Below are 12,168 nucleotides of genomic sequence, written 5' to 3'. Positions count from 1 at the left end.
GTGTGTCCCCGTGTCGGTCGGCTTCCGATACACACTGTTCGTAACGCCCTTGGCAGAATGAATGGTCGAGGAAGGCAATCTGTCTATTGTTTTCTTCTTCCATGGTGAACTAGGTACTTGGTATAAAAGAGTTCAGATGCTCAAGGAAAGGCAGCACGTCTTCGCGCCGAATTACACAAAAACAGTCGTCTATGTATCAGGCAAAACATTTTGCAACGGTCTTCTACGGGGTTATCGCAGAATTTTGAAGTGTCTCTAGGGCGATGGTAGCAGAGGCGACGGAAACGAGAGCTCCCATTGCTGTTCCGAACCGGGGCTTGTAAAATTCTTCGCTAAACACAAAATACGTGTTCTAATGCAGAATTCAAGGAGGCGGCATAAGTCTTGCGTTTAAGATGGCTGAGGTAACGAAGCGTCCTTCTCGAGAAGTTCCTTGTAACACTGGACAGCGTAATCGGTGAATTGATCGTCTTTTCGATTTGACGTTGAAAAAGATAACCAACTCATCGTCATCTATGGTGATATCTCTCACAAGTTCAATGAGATGGGCGGAATCCTTTACATAAGTGGGCTTGGGTCCTTCCAAGAGGCGTAGGACGCAGTGCAGATAGCCGGATAATTAATAGAACGAAGAACGTGTGAAGTCTACTGTTGGCCTAAGGGGGACCTCGGCTTTGTGAACCTTTGGCAAACCGTAAGTTGAAGGTGCCGAATCGTTATGGCAAGACAACTTGTAACAGGCATTTGTTTGCTGGTGGCACAAACTTAAATGCTTTCATGAGTACCTTTTGTAGCTTGTATTCTATCTTTTTCGTTTGGTCCCGGCTCACCTTGGTATAGGTTATTTCGTCTTGAAGCAACGACGTAATCTTGGCGACGTAGTCTGAGCGGTCAAGGATGACCGTAGCGTTTCCTTTGTCTGCGGGAAGAATAACAATGTACTTATTCTGCAGAAGCCTTCGCAACACTGTCTTCTCAAGAACACGTAGCGTGTCAGCCTTGGTCTTTGACAGCTTGGAGAGGACTTCGGTGGTGCGTGAACAGGCCTCCTCTTGTAGAGGATGGTTGACCAGGCGTACCCCTTGTTCCACGGCACACTTCATTTTTTCGTAGTTTGTGTGGTAACCCACATTAAGTTCTAGCCACAGCTTAGAAGGCGCTCTTCCTAGGGGTCGAGCTTGTGCGAAGACAGGTTGCTAACACTCAGCATACCACAAGGATCAGGTTACCGACGCAGTAGTAGAGAGAACTTGGTGTCCTGGGATTCTGTCCTAGTTTCGCGAGTCCAGCAAGCGATTTGCAAGTAGTAAAACATCGAGAAAATCGTACGGAAGGCGGTATTCAATCTGTCGTTGGGCGAAGAAAAATTCATTTTCCACTCGCTTAATCGTTGATGTTGGTTCCGAAATCCGGGCTTGCAGCAGACGGTGCTCTGCTTGGGCGATTGTCTTTCTGCCCATGGTTGTACGTACAAGGAGCGGCAGTCACAGAGACATTGGGATGCGGCCAGAAGATTATCGATCGATCAATCAATCAATCAATCAATCAATCAATCAATCAATCAATCAATCAATCAATCAATCAATCAATCAATCAATCAATCAATCAATCAATCAATCAATCAATCAAATTTATTTACCAGAAACAAAAGGAACTGGAGGGACACCTGGGCAAGAAGCTGTCGCAGAAGCTTGACGGAGGCCCTGGGTCCCTTACATGGCAGTAGCACTGACATGATATTGCTACGTAGGAAGACGCAGACCAAAAGCTATATACAAGTATATTTACAAGGGAATACGCCGCACTTGGCCTTGAGGCAACAGCCCGCGCTAGCCTCCAATCGTCGTCGTCGTCTTCTCCCTGCTCGCCTCTGTCGCAGAAGCTTGACGGAGGCCCTGGGTCCCTTACATGGCAGTAGCACTGACATGATATTGCTACGTAGGAAGACGCAGACCAAAAGCTATATACAAGTATATTTACAAGGGAATACGCCGCACTTGGCCTTGAGGCAACAGCCCGCGCTAGCCTCCAATCGTCGTCGTCGTCTTCTCCCTGCTCGCCTCTTCGTCATTGTAAACACTGTTCCGTAGCACTACCCCCGGCGGCAAAAGCGCCGTCCCGGAGCGACTAACGGGGAGGCTCCGAAGCAGTGTAGTAGGCCTTTGGCCTACTGACGTGCACGACATCACTAGATGCCAGTGTAGAGGACGAGGTTGAACACGCAGGAGCAATTTCGTACGCCACAAGCGTCACTTGGCGCAGCACGCGGTAGGGCCCTATGTATCGCGAAAGGAGCTTTCCGACTTGACGAGAGGGCGACCACAGAAGCACGAGCGCACCAGGCGAAAACTTTACGTCAACGTGTCGGGCGTTGTGCTGACGCTGCTGAGTGGTTTGCGAGGCCGTCAGTCGAGCACGGGCAAGCTGGCGTGCATGATCCGCGAGGGCGATGGCGTCGCGCGCATACTCGCTTGTTGAAATCGCAGCAGGAGGAAGTGCCGTGTCAAGGGGCAAGGTCGGTTCGAGTACATACAGTAGGTAAAATGGAGAAAATCTGGTGGTGTCGTGCCGGGAAGAATTGTACGCAAATGTGACATAAGGAAGGGCAATGTCCCAGTCATGGTGGTCCTTGGAAATGTACTTGAAAAGCATATCGGTAAAAGTACGGTTTAACCGCTATGTCAGGCCATTGGTTTGAGGATGGTGTGAGGTAGTCAGCTTGTGTTGAGTGGAGCAGGAACGTACAATGTCGGCGATAACTTTCGAGAGGAAGTTACGACCACAGTCAGTAAGCAGCTATCGCGGGGCGCCATGATGTAAGATAATGTCACGCAAGAGAAAGTACGCGACGGAAGTGGCGCAACTTGTAGGGAGAGCCCGCGTGATAATATATCGGGTGGCGAAATCAATTGCGACGGCTACCCATTTGTTCCCAGAGGATGACGTGGGAAAGGGACAGAGGAGGTCTAATCCAACACAAAAGAACGGTTTCACAGGGATAGTGATCGGCTGGAGATGACCGGCAGGTAGCACATGAGGTGTTTTCCGACGCTGGCAGGGATCACAGGCAGCCACACAGCGTCGCACGGAGCGAGCGAGACCAGGCCAATAGAAGCGGCGGCGGACGCGGTCGTACATGCGGGTTACCCCAAGATGTCCTGCAGTGGGTGCGTCATACATCTCAAAGAGCACAGTCTGTCGTAGATGTCTTGGCACGACAAGAAGAAGATCAGAGCCGTCAGGGAGGAAGTTCCTTCGGTACAGAATGCCGCCCTGGAGGACATATCGGCGAACGGATGCGTCGGTAGGTGTAGAGCGCAGACGCTCGATGAGTACTCGCAGCGATAGGTCTCGGTGCTGCTCATCAGCGATGTTAGCGAAGGCAGACACAGAGAAAATGCCGTTGGCGGTACTACTATCGGCGTCGTCAGGCTCGTCTACCGGGTAGCGAGACAGGCAGTCAGCGTCCTTATGTAGTCGGCCCGATTTGTAGGTGACAGTATACGAATATTCTTGCAGGCGTAAGGCCCAGCGACCAAGTCTTCCTGCAGGATCTTTCAGTGAGCATAACCAGCAAACCGCGTGATGGTCTGTGACAACGGAAAAGGGTCGGCCATATAAGTATGGGCGGAACTTCGCTACCGCCCAAACTAGGGCCAGACACTCACGCTCAGTGCTGGAATAGTTGCGCTCCGAGGGTGAGAGGAGCCTGCTGGCGTAAGCGATAACACGGTCGTTGCCACGCTGGCGTTGGGACAGTACTGCGCCAATTACGTGACCGCTGGCATCAGCACTGACTTCGGTAGGTGCAGAACGATCGAAATGGGCCAGAACGGGAGGCGTTGTGAAAAGGTCGATTAGATGCGAGAATGCAGAGGCCTCGTTATCACCCCACTGGAAAGGGGCGTCTTTCTTCAAAAGCTCGGTTAGGGGTCGTGCTATGGCCGCGAAATTTTTCACGAAACAGCGGAAGTACGAACAAAGGCCGATGAAGCTACGCACATCCTTGACAATTCGGAACATGGAAGTGCGTAACAGCATGGATCTTGCCTGGGTCCGGTTGCACTCCGTTCGCGTCAACGAGATGCCTAAGGACGGTAATCTGGCGACGGCCGAATTGGCACTTCGATGCGTTGAGTTGCAGGCCTGCTCGACGAAAAACATCCAGGACTGCTGAGAGGCGCTCGAGGTGCGTCGCGAACGCTGGGGAGAATACTGTAACGTCGTCCAAGTAGCACAGGTAGGTGGACCATTTGAAACCGTGAAGAAGGCAGTCTATCATGCGTTCAATAGTGGCAGGAGCGTTATATAGACCAAATGGCATCACTTTGAATTGATAAAGATCGTCTGGTGTTACAAAAGCAGTCTTCTCGCGGTCGAGATCGTCCACGGCAATCTGCCAGTAGCCGGAGCGAAGGTGAATAGAGGAGAAGTAGCGAGCACCGTGGAGGCAGTCAAGGGCGTCATCAATCCGAGGTAGGGGATACACGTCCTTTTTGGTAACCCTGTTAAGGTGCCGATAATCCACGCAAAAGCGCCATGAGCCATCCTTCTTTTTTACCTGTACAACAGGTGACGCCCATGGGCTACATGACGGTTCAATAATGTTCTTGGCAAGCATTTTGCGAACTTCTGCGTGAATAACTTGACGCTCAGCCGGTGACACTCGATACGGGCGGCGATTAATAGGAGGGGCATCGCCGGTATTAATGCGATGTTTGGGCCAAAGGACGATCGTTAAAGTAAAAAATAGCGTGGTAGGAAAACAGAATGCGGTAGAGCTCACAAGCGTGCTCGGACGGCATGTCGGGCGCAATCATTTTCTGTAAGTCGGCTATGGTATGCCGACTGCGATGGTAGAGGAGGATCGGCTGAATTGTCGTCTACTGCAATAGATGCTACTAAGTGATCCTCGAATGAGCAAAGCTGGGCCAGAGACATCCCACGTGGCAGTACTTGTGTCGTCAAGCCAAAATTGACCACTGGCAGGCAGACGCAATTCGCCATAATAAAACTGTATGAGGCACTGTGATCCCGTGTGTAAGGAGGACGTCTTGCATAGGAGCCGCGAATTAGTGACCGTCGGGCACTGGTGGGAATGACACTAAGTCAACGTAAGTCAGTGCCGAAGGTGGCACTCGAACGAAGTCGACGGAACAGAGACGACTGGGTTGTGCTTAAGCGGGATTCAGAACGGGCAGGTCAAGGCGGAGAGTACTGGCGGAACAATCGATGAGAGCAGAATGTGCGGAGAGGAAGTCTAAGCCGAGGATGATGTTGTGGGGACAATAGGCGATGACTGTAAATAGCACGATAGTGGAGCGATCGGCGAAGGAGACGCGGGCGGCACACATACCAATTACGGGGGCTGTTCCGCCATCGGCGACACGGACAACAGGCGTCGTGGCGGGCGTGATTATTTTCTGCGGGCGGTAGCGAAGGTCAGCGCTCATTACCGACAAATGCGCCCCAATGTCTATAAGAGCAGATACAGAAACACCGTCGACTTGCACGTCAAGAAGGTTCAGGTGAGTGGGCAACGTCAGTAGAAGATTTGGCGGCGTAGGGAGCGATGCAGCGTCACCTCGAGGCGTTGCATAGTCTAGTTTTTCCGGCTGAGAACGGCGCCCGAAGGGAGTCGGCGAAAAGGAGCGACGGGGCTGGGGAGAGCGAGATTGTCGTCGTTGGGGTGAAGGCGAACGATAATAAAGGCGGTTCAGCGCAGGAGAATCAGTGGCGGCATTATCCGAGCGTGCGACATAGGGACGAGAAGGGCCACCTGAGGGGCGATGGTAGTCAGTATAAGTAGACCAGGTCGGGGTCTCCAGCGACTGCGACAGTACCGAGAAATGTGCCCGATTCGACGGCAGTGAAAACAAATGGGCTTGTCATCAGCAGTGAGCCATTCAGATGGGTTGCGAAAACGTAGTGGGTATTATGATGCGGGACGGGGCGGAATCGAAGAAGCCGGGTGGGTATCGGGGCGATGGGCCGAGCCGATGGTGTGAAGACCCATGTTTGCGAATTCCTGGCGGACAACTGCCTGGATCAGGGAAACCGTGACTGCAGGTGCGTTGGAGGGGCTGAAGTCGAAGGCAGCCGGATAGGCGGCCTCGATCTCACGCCGGACGATCCGGGTAACATCGCCAGTGTTGGTGGGACGAGGTGCGTCGGTGCAGGAAGATGTCGCTGGGGTGTTGGGCAGATGGGCAACCTGCTGGTCGATACGTCGGCTTTTAGCGAGTTCCAGGCGGCGGCACTCTTCTATGACTGCATCCACCGTTGCCACATTGTTGAAAACGAGCAAGTTGAAGGCGTCATCGATAATGCCTTTGAGGATGTGGGAGACCTTGTCGGGCTCAGTCATGCGTGCGTCAACTTTGCGGTACAGAGCCAAGCCGTCCTGAATGTACGTTGCGTAGGGCTCCGTTGACGTCTGCATGCGGCCGGATAACGCCTTCTGCGTGGCAAGTTGGTGACCGTAGGGGTCGCCGAACAGGTCTCGGAGCTTTTGCTTAAGCGAATCCCAACTGGTCAACTCATCATCGTGCGTCCGAAACCAAACTCGAGGTGTGCCACCGAGGTAAAAGACTACGTTGGCGAGCATGATAGTAGGGTGCCATCGGTTATTGCGGCTGACGTGTTCGTACAGGCTGATCCAGTCATCGACGTCTTCCCCATGTTTGCCCGAGAATACGCCAGGATCACGGGGAGCGGGGAGAGTGATGTAGGTCGTCGAAGTGGCAGCAGGTGTCGGAGCCGGTGGACTCGAGTTGTCGTCACCGGGAGCCATGAAGAAAGGCTCGACGTACCATGCACCGCGGAGCTCCGTATGACGAGATGAGGCAACGTCCACCTCCACCAGATATGTTACGTAGGAAGGCGCAGACGAAAAGCTATATACAAGTATATTTACAAGTAAATACGCCGCACTTGGGTAACAGGCAACAGCTCGCGCTAGCCTCCAATCGTCGTAGTCGTCTTCTCACATCTCGCCTCTTCGTCATTGTAAACACTGTTCCGTAGCAATATATACACAGAAGGCTTTGCACACAACAAACATTACACATCGCACGTATGCATAAAAATGACATTTTACACTTGAATGCAATATACTAAAGAGTCACCATAAAGAAAGAAAGTAATCATGCAAAGCATTTTTACTTGGCGTAGCTGTGTACATATATTTGTTTAGTACAGTCGGTATATTATGTGTTAACGATTGTAGGCTGTAATTATTTCGAAACCATGGTACCTTCCATACCTCGTGGTTTCGTGTAGTATGTTTTGTGTGAGTGCAGAGTTCTAGCTGAGCAAGGGATGTAAAATAATTCTTAACATATTCGGGTCAGATGTAAATTGTTTCTAGTAATCTATGTTCGTATAATTTATGTACGCGGTATAGTCTGTATTTGAGAAATATATTATCTATTGGTGAAAGCCGATTAACGTTCTTTATATACCGAACGATTTTCCTTTGAAGTATTACCAGCTTTTGCAAGTTAGATTTCGATGTTGTAGCCCAGACAAGTTAAGAGTAATTTATATACGATAAGAAGAGACCATAGTATATTTGAAGTTTTGCTCTCGTAGGTAGAAATGTACGGCAACGTGCCATAGCCCTGGTAACCGCAGAGAGTTTGCCGCAGAGATGTTTGATAGGGGCATCCCAACGTAACTTAGAAGAAAAATATTTGCAGCGGTTGTTGAATACCAGGTGAAATACCGTTTCACTGGCATAATGGCTGAACAGATGGCTTCCGTCGTTAGTGATCTGCCGGGTCTCGCCGCGTAATGACGGGTTGCTTGAAAAAAAAAAAATGTGCTGACTAGCGTGAAACTTGGTCGCTGCAACCGAGCACAGTCTGCTCGGGAACTACTCACGAAAGTGGATTAACCTTGCAGCCTCCGGGTGTGTGCACCGGTGAGTAAAAAATAACTGGTTCGCATTGTCCACTTTGAATTTCTTTGCATGCGAGGCGGATAAAACAGATTCATATAGTCATTTATTAAATTATTCCTATTCAAAGGCAAATCAAAGAATAATCTTTTTATTTTGCCACGTTGCTAAAATTCCCAAATGGAGTAGAGAATAAAAATAAATAGTTTTGGCAGTTTCTTCATAAATGATACATTGCGATAAATTCCCTGCACATTAGCGCCAAATGTACTTGCGGAGCTACACGTAGATTAGTTGCATTTGAGGCATTCGAGCGGGAATGCTAAAATTTGAAATACAAAGTTACTTGCTTTTAAGGGCGTTTTATGACAAACGTAGAACTAACATGTTCAGTCCCAATTTGCTTCTTTTCTAGTCATTATAGCCATGATGACCAGAACAGAAACGGCTCCTACTTGTTAATGCATAAACTCTGTCATTCGCTCTTTGCAAATCACCTCCCAAGTACCAAGTATCACATACTCTCTCACTACAATAATTTGTTACATGAAAATGCAAAGAATTTCGAAACGATCAAAACCGCTCGATGAAATTTTGAGGTAATGATACTTCATGTTGACAAACTCTGGCACGCACTCTTCATTTTATGATTTTATTTTTGTTTTAAAAAGCCCTCAGGCTCATATGGCATTAAAGAGGGGAGTGGTTACAAAGTAGCGGAGTAAAGCAAACAAACAACTGCAGTGAGTTCTGGTAATATGCATAGCAATCTCTTGATTATACAATGTTAGCTAATGATTTGCGAAAAAGTTTGTTATCCTTCATAGCTAAGATATTTGAGGGAAGGTGGTTCCATTCTTGAGATATATGGAGGATGAAAGAATGACTCCGTGTAACATGAATGAATTCCTACTTTACTGCCAAGATCGACGTGGTTTAAAATATACTGACGCCGCAGTATGAAGTCGTCGTGAAGTGTGGTAAGGTGGAAAATCTTATTAATAGCCAAAGACGGGTGACTTGGCGGTGGTTAGGTAGTCGAATAAGCACTAGGTTAGTTTTAATTCAGGTTATACTCGCGATACGGTTAGAATTAGAAATAATTAAACGAGTAGAGTTATGTTGTACTAGTTCACATAAAGTAATTAAGATAAATGCGAGAATTTGAAATAATTAAACGAGTACAGTTATGTTGTACTAGTTCACATAAAGTAATTAAGATAAATGCGAAGGGGATCCCATATTGCAGATGCATATTCAAGTTCCGAGCGTATAAAGGGTCGTGTAACGCTGTAGTTTTTAAGGAGAGTGAGCTTCGGAAAAGTTGCGCCCTAAGTACCCCAGCATGTGATTAGCATTGTTAATGACATGATATATAGTAATGGTCCAACTTAGGTTAATTGTAATGTGTACAGGTATATATTCATAGGAGATGAAATCTAAGGGAATGTTGTTAATATGGCAAGTGCTAGCATTAGAATTAGATCTCTATAAACGCATTATTTTACATTTGTTAATTACAAATGGGTTATGTACAGTGTGTATCAAATCAATAACTAGGCTAGCGCTGCACCGTAAAAGATATGTAGAAAAGTCAAGTTCACACAACCAACCTACTGCGCACTTCTCAGACAGACAAGCCAGTAAAAATAATTGTTCTTTCTCTTCGTACAGCAGATGACAAACCGGACCCCATTTCAAAAATGTTTTTGAAATATAATCGGAGTAAGCTTCGCTTAACAAACAGCCAATCAACAGTGGACGAGCAAGGGAAGCCCCAGCGCGAGAACTTGTCTTCGTCACGGCCCTCACAGATATGTTTGCTTGTTGAAACTTTGGAACCAGGCTGAGGCTTCTCTTGCTCACCTCTATTACTCAGTTCAGATGTACATCTCCTTGCAACATGTTTGCGCTGTTTGAATACGCAAACCGAGATTCTTCTTCAGCACGAACTCGTAAATTCCATTTTCTAAGGATCCGTGAGCATTAATTGGGCTTGCGTATATGTTTATTTAGTTTCCTTGTTTATTCGCACGATATTTGCAAAAAGCCCTTGTAAGTACTGTTGTCTTTTAACATTCCTTGCTTTCCTACGAGGACTCCACTTGTGTCAATGCCTTGATTGCCGCACCTGAACACTAAATGTGCAGCAGAATTCTCAAGAGCAGACAATATGTGATGTAAAATTTTGCATAATATTCCCTCTCCCCCCTAAACTTCCTGCCTTGTCAATGTGTTATGAAAACAATGGCTCGTTGCGGCTCGAGTTTACCTTCTGACACTACATCTTTGCCGAGCACTTTTTATGTTTCTTTTTATATTATGACTGAAACTGTCGAGCGCAGAGAATATACGTATAGCATGTAACATGTTAAGCAGCACTGTAAGCAACTACTAGTACGAGGGTAGCCCAGCATAAATATCGTTGTCTGAAGCTTCGTTGTCCCTGCTTTAGCGGCCTGCTGAACACGATGAGAAAACTTGGCTCGATTTCTGCTTTCAATTCCATTAAATAGATGGCTATCTGTGCTTCCATGTATTGTAAACTCAGTGACTGGCTACAATACCTCCACCTAACCTGTACGGAAATAGTGAGCTTGTACTGATTTATTCACCATTGGCAATAAACAATGTGAGCTTACTTGTTTTAAATTTCTTTTTTTGCAGGTCTCTCAGTCATCTGGCGACATAGTAAGGATGCCTGGGGAGGTATTCTGTAAGAGTCCACTTAGTGGGCATGGTCATTTCGTGTACTGCTGATGTGCTGATTGGCTGGGGCGCCTCGCTGCCGTGGATGCGCAGCGCAGCCCAGCCAATCGGAACTTCAGCACCAGACGAAATAGACATGTCCACCAAATGAAAACTTAAAGAATACTTCCCCTGTAGTCGGTACCATGGGCTTGATTACCGCTCCGAAAGCGGCAACAAAACGCACCCAACCAGCGAGCGAGCAGCGCGTCAAGCCCCACCAGCCGTTACCGCAGGGGCCGTAATACTCATTACGTAATGATGATGGTATTTGTTTTGATTTTCCCAGCGCCATATCTCGGTCGTAAATTTATTTCACAACGTCACCGCTGCGCTTACTTCCGTTACATTGTGGAAGGTACAGTTTCTCTTCTCTAAGGTTATTAGGTGTTCTGTGCTTCTAATACGTTTGGAGTGCCTTTATCTTTACGAGCAGGCAGGTCGTATGCTAAGGAAGAGAACATGAAACAGCTATTGCTGTAATAAATACCCAGAATTGGGGGGGGGGGGGGGGGCGTGTCACGACGGACGGTATGTCTAAGGCCTTCGAAACAACAAGTAAGTCTGTGGCCCTGCAAATCGCAGTGACTGTGTCCAAAGCCAAATAAATGCTATTTGCGCACCTATCACTGGCTGCCTGAGTATTTTTGGCAGCGCTTACCAGCTTGGCCTTCAGCGATAGCCATCATCTCGAATGTTTCTGTGCTTACGTTTCGTTGTTTCAGCTTCTGTGTCGCGTGGTTAACGAAATCTCTTTTTGACTCGTGCAAAGGCCACCGGCAGACTGCAGCGGATATCGAAACGACTAGGTAAAGGAATCCGCAACAGCTATCGCTGTAAAGGGAACCAAGAGCGGCGACTCACTTGCCGCCGTCGTGGTGCACGTCGGCGGACTTAGTGCGCTTCTTGCTGTGCTTCTTGCGGACCTTCTCGGCCAAGTGTGACGTCATTCGGCCGGCGCTGGCAGGGCCACTGACCGCGACTTGCTCCGATATTTCAGCGGTGCTATGCTCCTGCGCTGTGTCCTTGCCACCGTGATTTTCCATGCTTGGAGCTGTCTCGGTGTGGTACTCGACTGACGCGCACGGTGACTTCTTGTTCTTCTTTTCGTTTTGCGTGTATTGCACGTGGATGCTGCTGCTTCTGATGACGATGATGACGAAGATGATAAGGCTTTAAAATATGGCACGCACCCACAATGCAGGATGGATCAAGGATCGGGCGGTTGCACTCACGCCCAATAAATTGAAAAAAAAGAACTTGGAAAGGAAACATGGCTGTACAAGTCGCTAAGGATTGAGGGTGGTGGCGCTGCACGAGCGTTCTTGTCGCTGCGTGACAGCAAGCCATGGAGAAACCTAGGGCACAACTAGACAGCTGTATGGAATTTCGAAGCGAGACGGACGAGACCCGGGTGTAGGTAAGTGCTCGCCTGTGTGGCCAAATAGTAGTTATCATGCGCTGCTCAGCATATATTTAACTATGCTTTTTACAAGGCCTGGAACTAGTGTGTACTGATG

General features: G+C 48.3%; 1 protein-coding gene across 1 annotated transcript in view; it reads right to left on the bottom strand.

The window, feature by feature from the left end:
- The window catches only part of LOC129384467 (uncharacterized), a 33,732-nt gene extending 22,004 nt beyond the window's left edge, over window positions 1-11,728 (bottom strand). The window contains exon 1 of the mRNA XM_055069928.1: window positions 11,513-11,728. Within this exon, the coding sequence (XP_054925903.1) occupies window positions 11,513-11,694 (182 nt within the window). The 5' untranslated portion in view covers window positions 11,695-11,728. The remainder of the gene's footprint in view (window positions 1-11,512) is intronic.
- Window positions 11,729-12,168: the final 440 nt, after the last annotated feature.

Source organism: Dermacentor andersoni, chromosome 9, assembly GCF_023375885.2.
Source record: "Dermacentor andersoni chromosome 9, qqDerAnde1_hic_scaffold, whole genome shotgun sequence".
Classification (NCBI taxonomy): Eukaryota; Metazoa; Arthropoda; class Arachnida; order Ixodida; family Ixodidae; genus Dermacentor; species Dermacentor andersoni.
Note: the sequence above shows the minus strand (reverse complement) of the source record. Positions and strands in the feature narration are given on the sequence as shown.